The 20480-nt window shown below is 40.0% G+C and overlaps 1 protein-coding gene across 2 annotated transcripts in view; it reads left to right on the forward strand.

Annotated features, from left to right (window-relative positions):
* LOC126483753 (ER membrane protein complex subunit 1) overlaps positions 1-20113 on the forward strand; it is a 129244-nt gene extending 109131 nt beyond the window's left edge. For both annotated transcript variants that reach the window (XM_050106900.1, XM_050106908.1), the window contains 5 exons: positions 11402-11600; positions 11683-11880; positions 18839-18964; positions 19068-19301; positions 19419-20113. In XM_050106900.1, the coding sequence (XP_049962857.1) occupies positions 11402-11600; positions 11683-11880; positions 18839-18964; positions 19068-19301; positions 19419-19579 (918 nt within the window). In that variant the 3' untranslated portion in view covers positions 19580-20113. The remainder of the gene's footprint in view (positions 1-11401; positions 11601-11682; positions 11881-18838; positions 18965-19067; positions 19302-19418) is intronic.
* Positions 20114-20480: the final 367 nt, after the last annotated feature.

Below are 20480 nucleotides of genomic sequence, written 5' to 3' on the forward strand. Positions count from 1 at the left end.
CATTTGCAAAATTGTTAATCTACTTTGCACTGTGGAGTAAACACACATGCATCATAAATAAAACTGTTGGAAACAAGAGCATCAGTCATAGGTGAAACTTTACACCTCTAATAGTAAAACAAAACAAGAACAGAATCAGTGAATCCATAGTGCCAGGCAGAGAGGAATTATAACAATATTTCCTTTGAGAATGCAGGGATGAAATGGGGGGGTTCCATGATTTGTTGAGCCTGATATCCCCACCTCAGTTGAGCAAATTGTCTGCTAATTGTATTTCCACAGCTCCTACAACCACTGAATCCAGGCAAGAAGAGGCTGTGGCTAGTAACTTAACTTCCCCATATTCTCTGGAGATTTTGTTGTGCTGTTGTAGGTGAGTGTTTCGCTGGAGTTCAATGCCGTGTTCTTTTACAGTGCTTGGTGTCTATTACAAAACATCGAATTAAGGGAGTTCTGCAAACAAAAAACCAACTGAAAGAAGAGCAAGAAGAAAGAGATGTAACATCTATGGATTTTCTACTGTATGTGGCAAATACTTCATCAAAATTAGCAAGCATAATGAAGAAACATAAATTGGATTCCACTGGCCAAGACAGCAGCTCTTCTGGGATCTTTGGAGGACGATCTGATTTTGCAAAAGATGGCTGTATATGAAATTCCTTGTGAGAGTGCAAAAGGTAGATAGGACGAACAGTACACTATAAAAGAATGTTGTATTGAACTCCAGCAATACACTCACCTACTACAGCCCAAGAAATATGCAGTGGCTGAAGATTGTATTTCCACTGGCCACTCCGTGTAGATTATGAGATAGTTAAGATACTGGCCAAAGTCTCATCCAACTGGTATTCAGCAGTCAAGGAAGCTGTGGAAATACAATTAGGAGGCAGCCTGCTCAACTGAGATGAGGGTTTCCAGTCTCGAGCATTTCTGTCCCTGCACATTGGGAATCCTGCATTCATAACAATTTTCATATTTCATAAACAGTTCAAGATGTTGAAACGAGGTATTTTGTAAATGCGAGCACACAAAGAGGCATATATATATTTTATGGTTTTTATAATAAATACGTGAAACTTTTTTATTTGCTGAGATGTGAAAGTAATACATCTGCAGCAGTGACAAAGTCAATGGAGCAGGCACTTAAACATGCCAATTAAGTTGACTAAGAGTAGAGTATGATGAATCATGGACCTTGCCGTTGGAGGGGAGGCTTGCGTGCCTCAGCGATACAGATAGCCGTACCGTAGGTGCAACCACAACGGAGAGGTATCTGTTTAGAGGCCAGACAAACGTGTGGTTCCTGAAGAGGGGCAGCAGCCTTTTCACTAGTTGCAAGGGCAACAGTCTGGATGATTGACTGATCTGGCCTTGTAACACTAATCAAAACGGCATTGCTGTGCTGGTACTGCGAACGGCTGAAAGCAAGGGGAAACTACAGCCGTAATTTTTCCCGAGGGCATGCAGCTTTACTGTATGACTAATGATGATGGCGTCCTCTTGGGTAAAATATTCCAGAGGTAAAATAGTCCCCCATTCGGATCTCCGGGAGGGGACTACTCAAGAGGATGTCGTTATCAGGAGAAAGAAAACTGGCGTTCTACGGAACGGAGCGTGGAATGTCAGATCCCTTAATCGGGTAGGTAGGTTAGAAAATTTAAAAAGGGAAATGGATAGGTTGAAGTTAGATATAGTGGGAATTAGTGAAGTTCGGTGGCAGGAGGAACAAGACTTCTGGTCAGGTGACTACAGGGTTATAAACACAAAATCAAATAGGGGTAATGCAGGAGTAGGTTTAATAATGAATAGGAAAATAGGAATGCGGGTAAGCTACTACAAACAGCATAGTGAACGCATTATTGTGGCCAAGATAGACACGAAGCCCACACCTACTAGTGTAGTACAAGTTTATATGCCAACTAGCTCAGCAGATGACGAAGAAATTGAAGAAATGTATGATGAAATAAAAGAAATTATTCAGATTGTGAAGGGAGACGAAAATTTAATAGTCATGGGTGACTGGAATTCGAGTGTAGGAAAAGGGAGAGAAGGAAACATAGTAGGTTAATATGGATTGGGGGAAAGAAATGAAAGAGGAAGCCGTCTGGTAGAATTTTGCACAGAGCACAACATAATCATAGCTAACACTTGGTTTAAGAATCATGAAAGAAGGTTGTATACATGGAAGAACCCTGGAGATACTAAAAGGTATCAGATAGATTATATAATGGTAAGACAGAGATTTATGAACCAGGTTTTAAATTGTAAGACATTTCCAGAGGCAGATGTGGACTCTGACCACAATCTATTGAAGATTAAAACTGAAGAAACTGCAAAAAGGTGGGAATTTAAGGAGATGGGACCTCGATAAACTGAAAGATCCAGAGGTTGTACAGAGTTTCAGGGAGAGCATAAGGGAACAATTGACAGGAATGGGGGAAAGAAATACAGTAGAAGAAGAATGGGTAGCTTTGAGGGAAGAAGTAGCGAAGGCAGCAGAGGATCAAGTAGGTAAAAAGACGAGGTCTAGTAGAAATCCTTGGGTAACAGAAGAAATATTGAATTTAATTGATGAAAGAAGAAAATATAAAAATGCAGTAAATGAAGCAGGCGAAAAGGAATACAAACGTCTCAAAAATGAGATCGACAGAAAGTGCAAAATGCCTAAGCAGGGATGGCTAGAGGACAAATGTAAGGATGTAGAGGCCTATCTCACTAGGGGTAAGATAGATACTGCCTACAGGAAAATTAAAGAGTCCTTTGGAGATAAGAGAACGACTTGTATGAATATCAAGAGCTCAGATGGAAACCCAGTTCTAAGCAAAGAAGGGAAAGCAGAAAGGTGGAAGGAGTATATAGAAGGTCTATACAAGAGCGATGTACTTGAGGACAATATTCTGGAAATGGAAGAGGATGTAGATGAAGATGAAATGGGAGATGTGATACTGCGTGAAGAGTTTGACAGAGCACTGAAAACCTGAGTCGAAACAAGGCCCCCGGAGTAGACAACATTCCATTGGAACTACTGACGGCCTTGGGAGAGCCAGTCCTGACAAAACTCTACCATCTGGTGAGCAAGATGTATGAAACAGGCGAAATACCCTCAGACTTCAAGAAGAATATAATAATTCCAATCCCAAAGACAGCAGGTGTTGACAGATGTGAAAATTACCGAACTATCAGTTTAATAAGTCACAGCTGCAAAATACTAACACGAATTCTTTACAGACAAATGGAAAAACTAGTAGAAGCCAACCTCGGGGAAGATCAGTTTGGATTCCGTAGAAACACTGGAACACATGAGGCAATACTGACCTTACGACTTACCTTTGAAGAAAGATTAAGGAAAGGCAAACCTACATTTCTAGCATTTGTAGACTTAGAGAAAGCTTTTGACAATGTTGACTGGAATACTCTCTTTCAAATTCTAAAGGTGGCAGGGGTAAAATACAGGGAGCGAAAGGCTATTTACAATTCGTACAGAAACCAGATGGCAGTTATAAGAGTCAAGGGACATGAAAGGGAAGCAGTGGTTGGGAAGGGAGTAAGACAGGGTTGTAGCCTCTCCCCGATGTTGTTCAATCTGTATATTGAGCAAGCAGTAAAGGAAACAAAAGAAAAATTCGGAGTAGGTATTAAAATTCATGGAGAAGAAATAAAAACTTTGAGGTTCGCCGATGACATTGTAATTCTGTCAGAGGCAGCAAAGGACTTGGAAGAGCAGTTGAATGGAATGGACAGTGTCTTGAAAGGAGGATATAAGATGAACATCAACAAAAGCAAAACAAAGATAATGGAATGTAGTCTAATTAAGTCGGGTGATGCTGAGGGAATTAGATTAGGAAATGAGACACTTAAAGTAGTAAAGGAGTTTTGCTATTTGGGGAGCAAAATAACTGATGATGGTCGAAGTAGACAGAATATAAAATGTAGACTGGCAATGGCAAGGAAAGCTTTTCTGAAGAAGAGAAATTTGTTAACATCGAGTATAGATTTAAGTGTCAGGAAGTCGTTTCTGAAAGTATTTGTATGGAGTGTAGCCATGTATGGAAGTGAAACATGGACGATAAATAGTTTGGACAAGAAGAGAATAGAAGCTTTCGAAATGTGGTGCTACAGAAGAATGCTGAAGATTAGATGGGTAGATCACATAACTAATGAGGAAGTATTGAATAGGATTGGGGAGAAGAGAAGTTTGTGGCACAACTTGACCAGAAGAAGGGATCGGTTGGTAGAACATGTTCTGAGGCATCAAGGGATCACCAATTTAGTATTGGAGGGCAGTGTGGAGGGTAAAAATCGTAGAGGGAGACCAAGAGATGAATACACTAAGCAGATTCAGAAGGATGTAGGTTGCAGTAGTTACTGGGAGATGAAGAAGCTTGCACAGGATAGAGTAGCATGGAGAGCTGCATCAAACCAGTCTCAGGACTGAAGACCACAACAACAACATGATGGATTTTCGAGCAACAGTACACACATCACTTCTGTAGCCTATTGGCTTGGACTGACAATTTTTCTTCACAGTGTCAAAATGCTAACTATAAAATTTAAATATATTTAAACAGTTCAGTTGACATGCTTAAAATTAATATATTCAAGTCAGTTACAAGTATTAACCTTGTAAGTCAATAGGCTATAGGCCACCACATTGTAGCATACTGGTAAAATTTTGCTCAAGCCACTACTGCCTAATGGTGGATATACATCTGAGACAGTGTGAGACATTTTGCCTATTAAACCTGTGGCCAATCTTGCTGAAAGTTCTAGGCAAACACAGAGTGTGGAACTGCTTGTCATTGGGAGCTCCTATGTTAGGCAGGTGACAGATTGTCTCAGGCAGGCAGGTTGGGAAAGAAAGGCCAATGTCAACTCATTTTCTCACTCGGAAATCTTGCCCAAGATGTGGAGGCGGCTCTGCTGGCAGTGACCAAGCATGCTGGGTGCAACCATCTGTAAATTATGGCTCGTGTTGATGCATATGGTGCCTGCTGTCTGGGTTCAGACACCATCTTCAATTTCTACAGGCAGCTAATCTCGTCTGTGGCAGTGAAAGTATAACTATCACTTTGCAGTGTCATTTCCACAACTGATTGTGGTCCACTGATTTGGAGCTGTGTGGAAGACTTAAAGCAGAGGCCCAGACGATTCTGTGACTGATTAACTTTTTATACCTGGGATTCACAGTCATGTAGAACGTTATAAAAGACATCATATTTATGCTAGTGACTGTAACACTTTCTTTATTTCACGAGTGCAATTACGGCCTTAGGCCATTCTCAAGTGCACTTGATAATGGCCTAAGGCCGAAATTGCACTCGTGAAATAAAGAAAGCGTTACAGCCACTGGTGTAAATATGATGTCTTTTATAAGATTTTGTGACTATTTTGGACGCAGATTTCTCAACCTCCTCTCTTTGGTAGAGACTTCTAGGAGCCAACTTAATAGGTCAGGTGTACACTACATGCATGAAGCAGTTACTGGGACAGAGTATGTGTGGCATGCACGTGTCTGTTTTTTAGGATAGAGAAATCCCTCCACAGGCCTGATAAGACACCGTTTTATGCCATGCAGGATAGCATTCTCATAGCAGTTCAGAGAAAGAAATTTTAAATAAAGTATTAGTTAACAGTAGGAATGTGTATGGAAAGTTCCTGTAACTAGCCTCATTCATAAACAGTAACTTCACTGAAAACAGCTGTAAATAGGAATAAAAGAGTAAGGTAGGCAGATCTTTCTGCATAGTAAGAGAGACAAGAAACAGATTACAGAATACTTGAGTGGTCAGTGTGAAAATTTCATCTACAGTGCTAACAAGGCTGAGTTTCAATGAATAAAATTTAAGAGCATTGTACAATACACTTTAGACAGATACATGCCAAGCAACCCTGTGAGGGCTGGAAAACACCCGTGTAGCTGTACAAAACTGCTACAGAAGCAAAGCAGACTTCACAGCAAATATAAACATAGTCGTAGCGTTACAGAAAAACAAAAGCTAAACAAAGCCAAAATTAGCATAAGAAGTCCTGTCTGTGAAGCGTCCAACAAATTCAAATGTAAAATTCTATCTACCGAACTTAGAGGAAATCCTAAGAAGCCATTGTCTTATTTTAAAACAGTAAATGGAACAAAGCCACCTGTCAAACACTCTTAAGACCAAATGGCATTGAAGCAGAGGATGAGATAGAAATGGTCAAAATACTGAACCCCTTTTTCCAAAGCTGTTTCACAGATAAAGATAACACACAAATGACTAAGTGACAGATGTCAAAATAAAGTGACCATGGAATAGAAAAACAACTGAAATTGCTCAACAGAGGAAAGGCCTCTGGACCTGAAAGGATACCAGTTCAATTCCACACAGAGATGCGAAAGAGCTTGCCCCTCTTGTAGCAGCTGTGTACTGTAGATCTCTGAAAGACTAGTGTGTTTTTAATAATCAGAAAAAAGCACAGGAGGACTGAAGTGTTCCTAATGATCAGGAAAAAAGCCCAGGTCACTTTATTTTCAAGAAAGGTTGTTGAACAGGCATAAAAATGTAGGTTACATCTCTGATGTGAGTATATTACAGAATTTTAAGACATGTTTCATGGTCGTGTATTGTAAGATTTATGGACATCAGAAACCTCCTCTGTTGGAATCAATGTGGGATCCAAAAATGATGATCGTGTGGAACCCAGCTCACACTATTTGTCCATGAGACCAAGAAAGCAGTAGATACTGGTGCCATGCTTGTTGACTTCCGTAAGGCATTCGATACTGTTCTTCAGCACTGCCTAATGAGCAACCTTTGAGCTTACAGATTATCAGATCAATTGTGTAACAGAACTGAAGTTTTCTCACAAATGGAACGTAGCATGTCATTCTGAATGGAGAGAACTCTTCAGACCTAAAAGAAACTTTGAGCCTACCCCAAGGGAGTCTATTGCAGCAAGACCTGCACAGTGCTTGGCAGAGGGAGTGGCAGTTGACCCTCCACATAAACAAATTGTATTTATTTCAGATACATAGACAAAAAGACACTTTATTGTATGATTACTTGTTTGCAGACCAATCACTGGAAGCAATTAATTCCATAACATACATAGGAGTATGCATACAGATCAATTTAGAGTGGAACAACTGCATAAAACTAATCACAAGAAAGGCAGATGCCAGACAGATTTATTGAAAGAATCCTCGGAAAATGTTGTCCACCAGAAATGAAGGTAGCTTACAAAACTCATGCTCAGCCAATACTTCAGTATTGCCCATCAGTATGGGATACAAAGCAGATTTGGTAGAGCCTCCATTTCCACAGAAACCATCCTTTCCATTACAAAAACTGTCTGCTGCCGCAGCAGTAGCAGCAGCCAGTCCCACACCCAACAGACTGAAGGTTATTGAAGCCTTCGCAGACAGAAGCTACCCTCCAGATCTTTTCCAGAAACAGATCACTTTGTGCCTTTTATCCACATAACCAGCTCTCCTTGCACACTAGATGACTGGCCACAAAGGAGTGGCTTCTTCTTCATTCCATATAACCTAGAACTGGCTTTCCACTAGGCTTAGGACTAACTCATTTCAAACTCTGAAATGAAGAATACCCTCCATACCACATTGACTGCTGTTCCACTGCTCACTCAGCCTGCACAATGTCCTTGTTTGTCCCTACGACTCTCTTCTCCCGACTCCTTTTGATCATGTTCCTGTCAATGTTTCAGGTCCAAGATCTTTCTTACACATCCACCCACCACTACCTATTCTAGCTCTGCCACTGAAATTTCCTATGCCATTAAAGACAGGACCACCTTTGACAACATCCACATCATCTACAAAATATACTGCAACCTCCGCACAGCATAAACAACAAGCAACATGGATGTATGCTCAGTGATAAACTGTATCAAAGAGCAATGCAAAGCAAAGAGTAGAGAGGAATGCAATGTCATTTTCTTCAACTCCTGCTTCATAGCACATACCATTTGGTCCGTCCCCCTCTCCAGTTTTCATCTTGTTTCACTCTCTTGCTCCCTCACCTCCCCTGCACACCACCAGTTACTTTTTACTCCGGCCTAGCTCACCCATTTAGCCTTTCCTTAGTTCTTTCCTCTACTCTGGACTTCCACCTTCTGCTTTACTTAATTTTCCTGTGTGCATTCTTGTAGCCAACCATGTACCTTTCTGCTTAGGGAGCACACCAGCATGATCTTTCCTTATCCACTGCCATTTTGTTCTTTCCGTACAGTTCCTTCTGCATCAGCATCAAACATTATACTGTATTGTGGATTTTCTATAGATGGATCAGAATCTCATTCACTGTGGAGAGCATAGGTTTCTTGCAGAACTGATTTACATGAGAAGGTAGATGATCGGTCATTTATTGACAAATGGCAAAGAAATCAAAGCAGTAGTTGTCACTAACATGTTGGGAATTACCTTGCCACGCTCCCATGTTTTGTACTACAGGGAAGTTTGGTACATCGTATATTCACCATATACTTACATAGGGAGACTGGAAATTTGGCAGATTTGGATGAAATTTTGCTCAGATTGTTCTTAATTGGGAAAACAGACATTTATTAGTTGGGTTTTGGTGTGACACACTATAGTTTATTGAAAAATGACAGAAGTTTTTTGTCACTCAAGTCCTAATGACTATACAGGTTGGTAGTGCCCTCAAGTGGGCAAGTGATGAAATCAGTGTACTCTGGATTTGTGGACTCGACTTTGCGTTCACATCCTTACTCGGAATAAATATTTTTTATAAAAAATCGGTATTTCATAATCATACATAGATTGCATATATATCTCGATTATATACATTTTCTTGAAATTGTGCAACACTAAAGCATTCTTTGAATATATTCTCTCTTAGGTGAAAAACTGTTTATTTGTCTTTAACAGTGCAAATGGTGTTACAGTTATACTATCTATGTGAAGGGGCTCCTCTGTTATAGGAATAGTGACATTTTATATAGTCACAAGGCAAGGCTTCGTGTTCATGTTTCATCAGTCAAGAAATTACAGTAATCGCTTGATGTCACTTTCCATTAATTTGAACAAGTGTGCCTATGAAGCACCAAAATGTCCCAAAACCCTCCACATTCAACAGACTAAAAATGCTTAATACCGCAAACTGTGAGTACATCATTTTCAGAAAAATCTCATTGAATTGGTGAATAATTTTGAAGGTTTTTGATTTTGTGTATTGAAACAAGTTCAACAAAAATTTGAAAAATTCATAAAAATGAGAATGGTGTTCCTCCAGATTTTATCAAAATTTCTGAAATCATGGATGAACAGACAATTCATACGTATACTACTCGATGAACAGACAATTCATACGTATACTACTCCAGCACAAATGGAATCCGAATAAGAGAATGAAGATCTGACACATTCATAAGCGACAAGTCTAGAGCATGGTCACCCATTTCCAGTATCAGGTTGGCTATCTAGAGGCTCCTCAGCACTACAGCCCATGAAGGGCCTTGGCCTGTATCTCAGTATCCTGCCACTCTATCTGGTCCATGGGTTTCTGTCTCTGTTCTCTGATACCCAGCTTTTTCATGTCTCTTTCAATTCCATCCACTCATCTCTTTCTGGGATGTCCTTTCCATCATCTGCCTCCAGCTTTGCCATTAAAAATCCTCTTACATGTTCTGTCTTCCTCCATACTGACCCCATGTCCTGCCCTCCACAGTCTTCTTATTTTAATGGTGATGACAGAGTCAGACTTTTCAAAAAGTTGTCCTAGTTCAGGTTTCATACGGATGTGCCAACCTTCTTGCTCGTATATCTGGCCATACATCTTAGGCAAAACCTTTCTCTTCCAAATGCTAAGGAGTTTTTTCTCATTTGCAATCACATCCCACGCGTCAGCACCGTACATAACAACCAGTCATTTGTTTTGTAAATGAGGATTTCAGATTTTCATGATAGAAGCGAGCTCCTAAGCATGGGTAGTGCGGCAAAGTAGCTTATGTTGCCACTGCTATTCTAGCTTGCGCCCCACTGCCAATGTCTAACGGGTTCCAGGGGCAACAAAAATTTGATTTTCAATATTTCATACAGTTATTGACCAAATTTAAGACTTTAGTATTCTGTCATAATCTATTTGTGTTACATTAAAGGTTTAACTCAACAAGTCAAATATTACAGTTAGAAACTGTGTGTATGACTAGAAGCAGTATAAGGTATAACTCATTGTGCACGAATATCCAGACCATATTCAACCAGAACTTTACGGTGAGAGTGCTTAATGACTTCCAAGAAACTTTATACATAATTTCAGACATTAACAAAAACTTTTTCATTGTGATGCCCCCCCACAAAATGGTGAATGGAAAAACGTTCATTGCTCCCTGTATTATTGCAGTTTGCACAGTAAAACAGTAGCATCAGGCATAGCATTTTAGTTTATCACTTCTTTACAACTAACTCTATTCACAACATACTTTTCAGACACTATCCACATATATCATTGAAAATACCTGCAAAAATATATCATATGGCATGTAGTTCTGGAGATGTGATGTTTTAAATATGGGAGTTTGATTCCTTAAAGAATCGGTGGGGGGTTTACTGGTGACTCAGAAGTAGAATAGGAAATTCTTGGATGCAAAAATGTATACTTTTGTGTGGACGACAACTATTGATAACAGTGTATCAGTGTTGGGTGGGGGGGGGGGGGGGGGGTAACAGATTTATTGAAACAAGAGACTGCACAGAGCATGGTAAAACGAGAACAACCACTCAGCATTGGCTTATGATAGTGAGCATACAATTACATTAAACAATCTCAGTTTCTTGCATAAACATGGAAACACCAGTGTCATGTTTCGAAATATGTTCCCTTCAAGAAAGTTGTATCATCCTAAAAAGATATTGAAGTTGCTCAGCACTATGTATGTCATATTATACTGTTAACTAAACTGCAGCATTGTGAAACACGGAAAATTGCAACAGGTTTCATCATTCCTTAGGTGGTGGGAAACAGGGTATTGCTTTCCACCATAACATAATAGAAAATGAACTTCCACGTAATTGGGCCACTAATTTGAGTTGTTCCTCAAGCTTCCATTCATAGACCATTTATATTGTATTATATATCATTGACTTAACCATTGTGTGTACCGGAAGGTATTGTATTTGCTGTTGACATAATCATCGTCAGATTAGTATCAGAAAATAAATATCGAAACAAATAAAGTATTAGAAGACATCAAATCCTAGGTCACAACTAATAGGCTTTACTGAAACTGCGGTAAAACAATACAGTCCTTTACTTCGATCACAACTTTAATGTTTTATGCATTTTCAAATAGATTTTTTTTAATAGATTGTCATCCATAGTAGTAAGTTATTGCAGATTTTGCACTTTGTTAGTTACTGAATTTACAATTATATTACTTACAGGGTCTTGTGGCTACTGCAGTGTGGGAGGTCAAGCTTTGCATTGACAGTCCACAGAAAGTGATAGCCGTCGTAGGTAAGAATCCTGGGGAGAGAGTTCACTCACAAGGTCGTGTCCTTGCTGATCGCAGTGTGCTGTACAAATACATCAATCCCAATCTTGTTGCTGTTGCTACACAGGGCTTTGATCCTGTGCAGAAGTGTGAGTTTCAATGAAATACATTTATTTGTAGCTAGGTCTGACTTAATGATTTAAGACTTATTTATATTCTTATTTCTTATAGATATACTGAACATCTACTTAGTAGATGCTGTATCAGGTGCAGTTGTTTTTTCTGCATCCCATAAAAGAGCGCGTGAACCAGTGTACGTAGTACATTCAGAGAACTGGGTACTTTACAGTTACTTCAGTGAAAAGTCTCGACGGACTGAGATTGTCACCCTTGAATTGTATGAAGGAAAGGTGCAAAGCAATACAACAGGTATTGTATTGAAACTTCATTATTATATTGCCATTTATGTTGTTCTAATTGTTATCCAGTTTTGTAAACTTTTTTTTTCCCTCCATAATGGCATGGGGGTGTCCAGTCATGTTTAGATAGTCAAAGTTCAAGGGTACTCAACCTATGAATGGGCTTCTGGCCTGACTGCAGGTAGAGAGCAGCCTTTTGTCTCCCTTGGCACTATGAAGAGGAGAGCGACGAGCCCATCACGCCAACTGCCTCTTACCCACAGAAAAGATCCCTGGCACCCAATTTCATAGTAGACAGAATGGAAATTGGTCCTACTGGAGGGATTGGAATCGATAAAAATTCACACTCCTTCGTGGGCTTGAACCCAGTACCTTCAGTGCCACAGTGTACCAATGTACCCCCTAGAGCACCACAGTCACGTCTACAAATAAGCTAAGCTAATAAATGAAGGAACTGTCGAATGTTTTGGGTCAGTCCACTTTTTTATTGTCTTGTAGTAAGTAATGACCTCGTTTCCACCAGGATGTTATTTTAAATGAGTATTTCATTCAGCATTACTAGCCTGTTTCGAATGTGTACTAATTCTCAAGTGCACCTACAAAATATAACAACACACCAGAATTGAATGAAAATAAAAATATGAAGTCTCTACAACTGGATTGAAGTACATTTTCTCAAGAACATATAGTGATTACTTACAATGAATGTGGATACATATCATTGTAAGTAGCATAAATCATGTGCCACATACAATTATATATGGCTTGGTCGTGAATAGACATGGTATAAAGTATAATCTGCATGCAGTAATAGTTGGTGCAAAAACAACAGCAATAATAGGAAATAGAAAAACCACATCTAAGCACAAACAACATGTAGGACAGACAAAGGATTAACTGTGTATGTACGACTGTTTGCAGATCTGACATAGGCATAAGTGTCAAGCGTATAACGTTGGTATAGGGGGAGGCACTACACTCTGGATGAACTTAAAATTTTTCAAATCCATCTTTGTGATTGCTAAAACTCCGTATTTATTCTAATGTACACATTTCATTTTACTCGTTTACAGTGTTGTAAATCTTGTTTTGAAATCGCACAGATTTACAATTTTGATTTGTTTCTAGATCAGAAAGCAGTTCATGTCAGAGGTAATTGAAGTGCGATTTTTTTACTACTGCATTTTTGTCTGATGTGTGCTTGCATCTGAAAGTGTCATTTGAATGCACATGTTTCAAGTATTCTTTGCTTGGCCCTGATGTTTTGGCCTTGTTTCATTTTGGCTAATAGCACTACACATTTCCTAATGTGGAACATGACTAAATGTTGCACCATTGATGTTTATTTACATTATCTTAAATTGGGCCAAAATACAACAGTTACAGATTGTACATACAGTATGTGAGAACTTTAAACGTACAGTTAAAGGAGAACAAGGAAAAAAACTCAACTATCTGAATATAATTTATAAGAAAGCACATTCACAACCAAACCTTTGTCACAGCTCACAATAACAGACCCCACAAAAATAAATGTGACTTCAAATGACCTAAAGGATCATAGAGAAGTTGCAGTTAGGCATTTGTTGAACAGACTCAGTAAAATCCCCCTTCCTCACAAACCCCAAATACCTTTGATATAGCCACTATAAAAAGATAGCATTAAAAATGGGGACAAAGAAACCCTATTAGATAAACTTCATACAAAAATGAAGTAGAAAAGAATTCAAGATTAAACAAACTGAACCACACCAGCATAAACATGTAGACACACTGAGAATACAGGAACACACTGATTATCCAGAACATTGTGACCATTGACCTACTATCAATATAAAGCCATCCAGACGATGGCAGCATCACCTGGCAGGGAATGACTGCTAGTCAGACACATGCACTGTGCGTGTAGTACCAGTAAACGTGCTGTCCGCATGTGGAATGGGGAAGGCACGATCTATCTGAGTTTGAACAAGAGCAAATTGTGATGGTCCAGAGGCTTGCGTGGCACGAGCATTTCTGAAATGGCACGGCTTATCACACATTCGAGGACTGCTGTGATGAGTGTCTTCTACACATGTCAAACCAAGATAAACCACATACAGATGACATGTGGGTGGGCAGCAATTCCTCATTAGGGTTTCAAATGTCATAGGCTGGGCAATTGAGTAAAATGGGACAGGCAGCAAACTGTGGTGGAATGAACATCAGACTTAAATGTTGGGCAGAGTACAAGTGTGTCTGAACACACAGTGCAGCAACACACATAACGATGGGCCTCTGCAACCAATGTCCCATGCATGTGCCAATGTTAATATCACAACATTGGCAACCATGACTGAAATGGGCATGTGACCATTGGCACTGGACATTGGCACTGTGGCAGAACATTGAATGGTCTGATGAATCCCAAAGCCTTCATCATTTGCTGAAGGGAGGGCGTGAGTCCCTCGTCTTCCAGGGGAACAGGTCCTTGGCACCTGTAACCTGTACTGGTGGCAATCCCATTATGCTCTAGGGAACATACAAACATGTGTGAGTTCCTAAGGGACCAAACTGCTGTGGTCATCGGTCCCAGGGAACATACACATGGGCATCCATGGGTCTAATGGAGCTCATGCAAGGCACCGTCACAGCCAAGGTTGTGGTAGCTGACCACATACACCCTTTCATGACAATCATGTTTCCCAATGGCAGTGGCACTTTTCAGCAAGATAATGCGCCTTCTCACAAGGCCAGAAGTGTGATGGAGTGGTTCGAGAAACACAGTGGTGAGTTCCAATTGATGTGCTGGCCCTGCAACTCACCAGATCTGAACCCGAAACTTCCTGGCAGATTAAAACTGTGTACCAGACCGAGACTCGAACTCAGGACCTTTGCCTTTTGTGGGCAAGTGCTCTACCGTCTGAGCTACCCAAGCACGACTCACGACCCATTCTCACAGCTTTAATTCCACCAGTATCTCATCTCCTACCTTCCAAACTTCACAAAGCTCTCCTGCAGACCTAGCAGAACTAGCACTTCTGGATGAAAGGATAGTGCAGAGACATGGCTTAGCCACTGCCTGGGGTATGTTTCCAAAATGAAATTTTCACTCTGCAGCGGAGCTTGTGTTGATATGAAACTTCCTGGCAGATTAAAACTGTGTGCTGGACCGAGACTCAAACTCAGGATGTTTGCCTTATGCAGGCAAGTGCTCTACCACCTGTGAGGATGGGTCGTGAGTCATGCTTGGATAGCTCAGCTGGTAGAGCACTTGCCCGCATAAGGCAAACATCCTGAGTTTGAGTCTTGGTCTGGCACACAGTTTTAATATGCCAGGAAGTTTCATTTCAGCACACACTCCGCTGCAGAGTGAAAATTTCATTCCGATCTTAACCTGATCGAACACACCTGGGATGTGATTGAACGTGGCGTCATAGCTCATTGCCCCACTCCTTGGAATATGCATGAATTAGATGATGTGTGCATGCAGATGTGGTGCCAAGTCCCTACAGCAACCTACCAACACCTCATTGCTTTCCAGCCACGACACGTCGCCACTGTAATCCACGCCAAAGGTGGCTGATCAGCGTAAGTACTAAACAAAACTGGTTGTGAGGGCATAAATATTTAACTTCTTTTACATTTTAGAGTGATGGGCTACGACATTCAACTCACATGCAGAATAGGTTATAAATCCAATAAGCAGGTTATGATTATTTGCATAAAAATCATGAACGCAATACAGAAACACATTCATAAAACCAAAATCAAAACCAGACAGTCACCAACAATCTTGTATCTACCAGATCAGTTGCAGAGACTGATAAAGAATTTACTTTGATATGACTGGCAAAGCATTTGACACAAGGTATACAGACCACAACAGGGCGTGGAAACGCAGTACAAACCACTCAAAATTTGCAGGTCTCCTTGAACTGTAATATTGCAGACCAAGCACAATAGATAATCAATAGAAAGACACATTGTCTTGCATTTCAAGAAGATTACCATATGTACCAAAGTACTATCACACAGTAAACAATTGCTTAACGGCCAAATAAATATTGAGAATGAAACACTATACAAAATCATTGAACACACAACTCCCATCCCTACCTCCTCAAACCTATTCTATCTAAATGATTAACTCCTACAGTACCTCTTCATACCATTTACGTAATTATATAAACACAAATAAAAATAATGTGTCTGAGATAAAGTATAAACAAATCTAGCAGATAAGTTGGCAACCCTACACATGCTAAGTACAAAGAAATACCTTTAGTCAGATTACTATACAAGGTGCATTCAAGTTCTAAGGCCTCCAATTTTTTTTCTCCGGGCTGGAAAGAGATAGAAACATGCGCATTGTTTTAAAATGAGGCCGCGTTCATTGTCAATACGTCCCGGAGATGGCAGCACCGTATGGCAGATGGATTTTTACCGCCAGTGGCGAGAATGAGAACTGTTTTAAATACTTAAAATGGCTACGTTTTCCATACTTAAACAGTGTGCAATCATTCATTTTCTGAATTTGCGTGGTGTGAAACCAACTGAAATTCATCGACGGTTGAAGGAGACATGTGGTGATGGAGTTATGGATGTGTCGAAAGTGAGTTCGTGGGTGCGACAGTTTAATGAAGGCAGAACATCGTGTGACAACAAACCGAAACAACCTCGGGCTCGCACAAGCCGGTCTGACGACATGATCGAGAAAGTGGAGAGAATTGTTTTGGGGGATCGCAAAATGACTGTTGAACAGATCGCCTCCAGAGTTGACATTTCTGTGGGTTCTGTGCACACAATCTTGCATGACGACCTGAAAATGCGAAAAGTGTCATCCAGGTGGGTGCCACGAATGCTGACGGACGACCACATGGCTGCCCGTGTGGCATGTTGCCAAGCAATGTTGACGCGCAACGACAGCATGAATGGGACTTTCTTTTCGTCGGTTGTGACAATGGATGAGATGTGGATGCCATTTTTCAATCCAGAAACAAAGTGCCAGTCAGCTCAATGAAAGCACACAGATTCACCGCCACCAAAAATATTTCGGGTAACCGCCAGTGCTGAAAAAATGATGGTGTCCATGTTCTGGGACAGCGAGGGCGTAATCCTTACCCATTGCGTTCCAAAGGGCACTACAGTAACAGGTGCATCCTACGAAAATGTTTTGAAGAACAAATTCCTTCCTGCACTGCAACAAAAACGTCCGGGAAGGGCTGCGCGTGTGCTGTTTCACCAAGACAACGCACCCGCACATCGAGCTAACGTTACGCAACAGTTTCTTCGTGATAACAACTTTGAAGTGATTCCTCATGCTCCCTACTCACCTGACCTGGCTCCTAGTGACTTTTGGCTTTTTCCAACAATGAAAGACACTCTCCATGGCCCGACATTGACCAGCCGTGCTGCTATTGCCTCAGCGATTTTCCAGTGGTCAAAACAGACTCCTAAAGAAGCCTTCGCCGCTGCCATGGAATCATGGCGTCAGCATTGTGAAAAATGTGTACGTCTGCAGGGCGATTACGTTGAGAAGTAATGCCAGTTTCATCAATTTCGGGTGAGTAGTTAATTAGAAAAAAAATTGGAGGCCTTAGAACTTGAATGCACCTCGAACATTAGTGATGCAATGTTTTATGTCAGGAATATGTAGTGATACAAGCCAGAGTGAAACTAGACCAAAATAACCACTGAAGTGCATTTGTAGATGTAAGCATAAATCAAACAAAAGTGCAGTAAGTAAAATAGTCGCACTTCATTCGCTTTTGGAAAGGAAAAAGAGAGAGAGATTGTAAATGTGGTTGATTCCAGACCACTGGCAATGTTTTAAAATGAATAAATGATATTTGTGTGGTAAAGTAAATGCACTTTTTAGTGCCTGTAGTCACAAAGGCAGGTTTGTAAAACCTCTGTATGATTGTTGTCTATTTCCATTCCATTTGTTATTAATTTGCCACTTTTCAGTTTGTTACACAGCTTTGTATAATTAGTGAAAATCTGATAAAAAGACTTGCTGTGTTAAGTATACATTGAGTGACAAAAGTCACGGAATATGTCCTAATATTGTGCATACCTGCTTTTATCCAGTGTAGTGCAGCAACCTGATATGAATTGGACTCAAAAATCATTGGAAGTCCGCTGCAGAAATATTGAGCCACACTGCCTTTATAGCCATGCGTAAATGCTAAAATGTTGCTGGTGCAGGATGTTGTGCACAGAATGACTTCTGTTATGTCCGATAAATGTTCGGTGGGGTTCGTGTTAGGCCATCTTGGAGGCCACATTATTTTCTCAATTGCTCAGAATGTTCTTCAAACCAGTCACAAAAATTGTGGCCCGTGACAATTCCATCACTGTTTGAGAACAAGAAATCCATGATTGGCTGCAAGTGGTCTCCAAGCAGCCTTGTTGACAACTTGGATCCATGGCTTTGTGGGATCTGTGCCACACTCAAACCTAACCATCAGCTCTTACCAACTGAAATTGGGGCTCATTGAACCAGGCCGTACTTTTCCGTTCATCTAAAGTCCAACCGATATTGTGCGTGCCTGCTTTTATCCAGTGTAGTGCAGCAACCTGATATGAATTGGACTCAAAAATCATTGGAAGTCCGCTGCAGAAATATTGAGCCACACTGCCAACGAGCCAAAGAGGGGTGCTGCAGATGATGATGATGCACTGTTAGCGAAAGCACTCACATTGTTCATCTGCTGTCGTAGCCCATTAATGCCAAATTTCACTACACAGCCTAGCTTACAGTTTGATTTTTGTCATATTATGCATCATTATCAGAAAATTTGTTCCTTCTTAAGTTACAAGAACAAAATGATTTCATTTTTATTGTGACAGTAGATTCTGTTGGCATAGACACTATCAACTAATTTGTTAGTCACTTATTTAATGATGAGTGGAAACTGTTTCAAATTGGTTTGTTGTTATGTGTTTATTTAGAGGATTTAAAAAGTGCTAATCATAATTTTCAGCATTCTCATCTCTGTCTGCTCCAATTCAACCAATTGTGGACAGGCAAGCATATATTTTACCGGGTAATATTGAAGCACTGAAAGAGACAATAACTGAAAAAGGCATCACCAGCAAACATATTCTAGGTTAGTCATTTTATTTTATATGTGTAAACCTAATTTACTCAACAAATAAAGGAAGCTCATGTATTGTGTATAAAATTTACTCACTGAAAGTTATTTCACTCAGTTGCTTTAGCTACTGGTGGAATTCTGGAACTGCCATGGTTGTTTGTTGATCCTCGCCGACCTGTCACTGTTACTTCAGAAATGAGGGAAGAAGGCGTCATTCCATATATGCCCGAACTACCTATTCCACCAGATGCTATCATCAATTATAATCAAACACTCCAAAGAATAAGGGGCATCCACACTGCTCCAAGTGGCCTTGAATCAACTTGCCTTATATTAGCATATGGGCTAGGTATGCACTAATTAGCAAATTACACTTGAACAAAGTATAAATATGTTAAATAATGAAATCTTTTGATAGTAAATGTAGCTGGTATTTTTTGTTTATGAAATTATTTTATTATTTCAGATTTGTTTTACACTCGTGTTGCTCCTTCGAAAACATTTGATCTTCTGAAGGAAGATTTTGATCATTTACTTATCACTGCAGTTCTGTTAGGGCTGGCTGTAGCGTCATATGTGACAAAGAAGCTGGCATCAAGAAAGGCTCTGAAGCTGGCGTGGAAATAATAATTAAAAACACAATGAACTGGTGTTTCAGTAAACTGTTTAACTGTAATGAACTGAATTAATTGATTACCTCCATACAAATGACATACAAATATGGACTTAATGTTGTTGTGCAACTTCTGTGATTTCATTGATCAACATCTCAGTATTTCTTCATAAGATTACTTACTGTACTTCACTGTTATCAATGGTGTACATAATGTAAGATATTTATATTGAATATTTTAATTTATTCAAGTTGTGGAATTAATGTGCATCAGCCATCACATGTTTGTGTACACAACTGTAGCTACACCTTGTTTTGTTATGTTTGTGAATATATGTTTTTTTATGTGGTATGTGTTGTCTTTATTTTTTCTGTTCATCACATTGCGCCACTTCAGAAGTTGAAAACAAAATATTTACCAAGATTCTGCATTCAGTGTGTAAAATAATGTGGTTATGATGCAGGCAGGATTGACTTCTACAATTTCTGACTCCATTATACAGACTGAAGTGTACATATCTTGTCAATTAAATTTCTTATGTAATGCATCTGCTTTTTAGTAAATATCCCCCCCATCTCTCTCTCTCTCTCTCTCTCTCTCTCTCTCTCTCTCTCTCTCTCTCTCGCCCCCATCCCTCTCCCCCCCCTCTCTCCCTCTACCCCCCTCTCTCCCTCTACCCCCCCTCTCTCCCTCTCCTCTCTTGTGTGTGTGTGTGTGTGTGTGTGTGTGTGTGTGTGTGTGTGTGTGTGTGTGGGCGCGCGCGCGCACGCGTTCCATTTAAAGTCAAAAGTTTGATCAACATGTGGTTCACTGTAATATAATTTTAATCAAAGATGTGAAGAAATTGAAAATTAGGAATTACATCTTTATTTTCTATTCACATTGTATTGGTGTTTGAATTTCAAAATGTGATT

This window comes from Schistocerca serialis, chromosome 1 (genome assembly GCF_023864345.2).
Source record: "Schistocerca serialis cubense isolate TAMUIC-IGC-003099 chromosome 1, iqSchSeri2.2, whole genome shotgun sequence".
NCBI classification, from domain to species: domain Eukaryota; kingdom Metazoa; phylum Arthropoda; class Insecta; order Orthoptera; family Acrididae; genus Schistocerca; species Schistocerca serialis.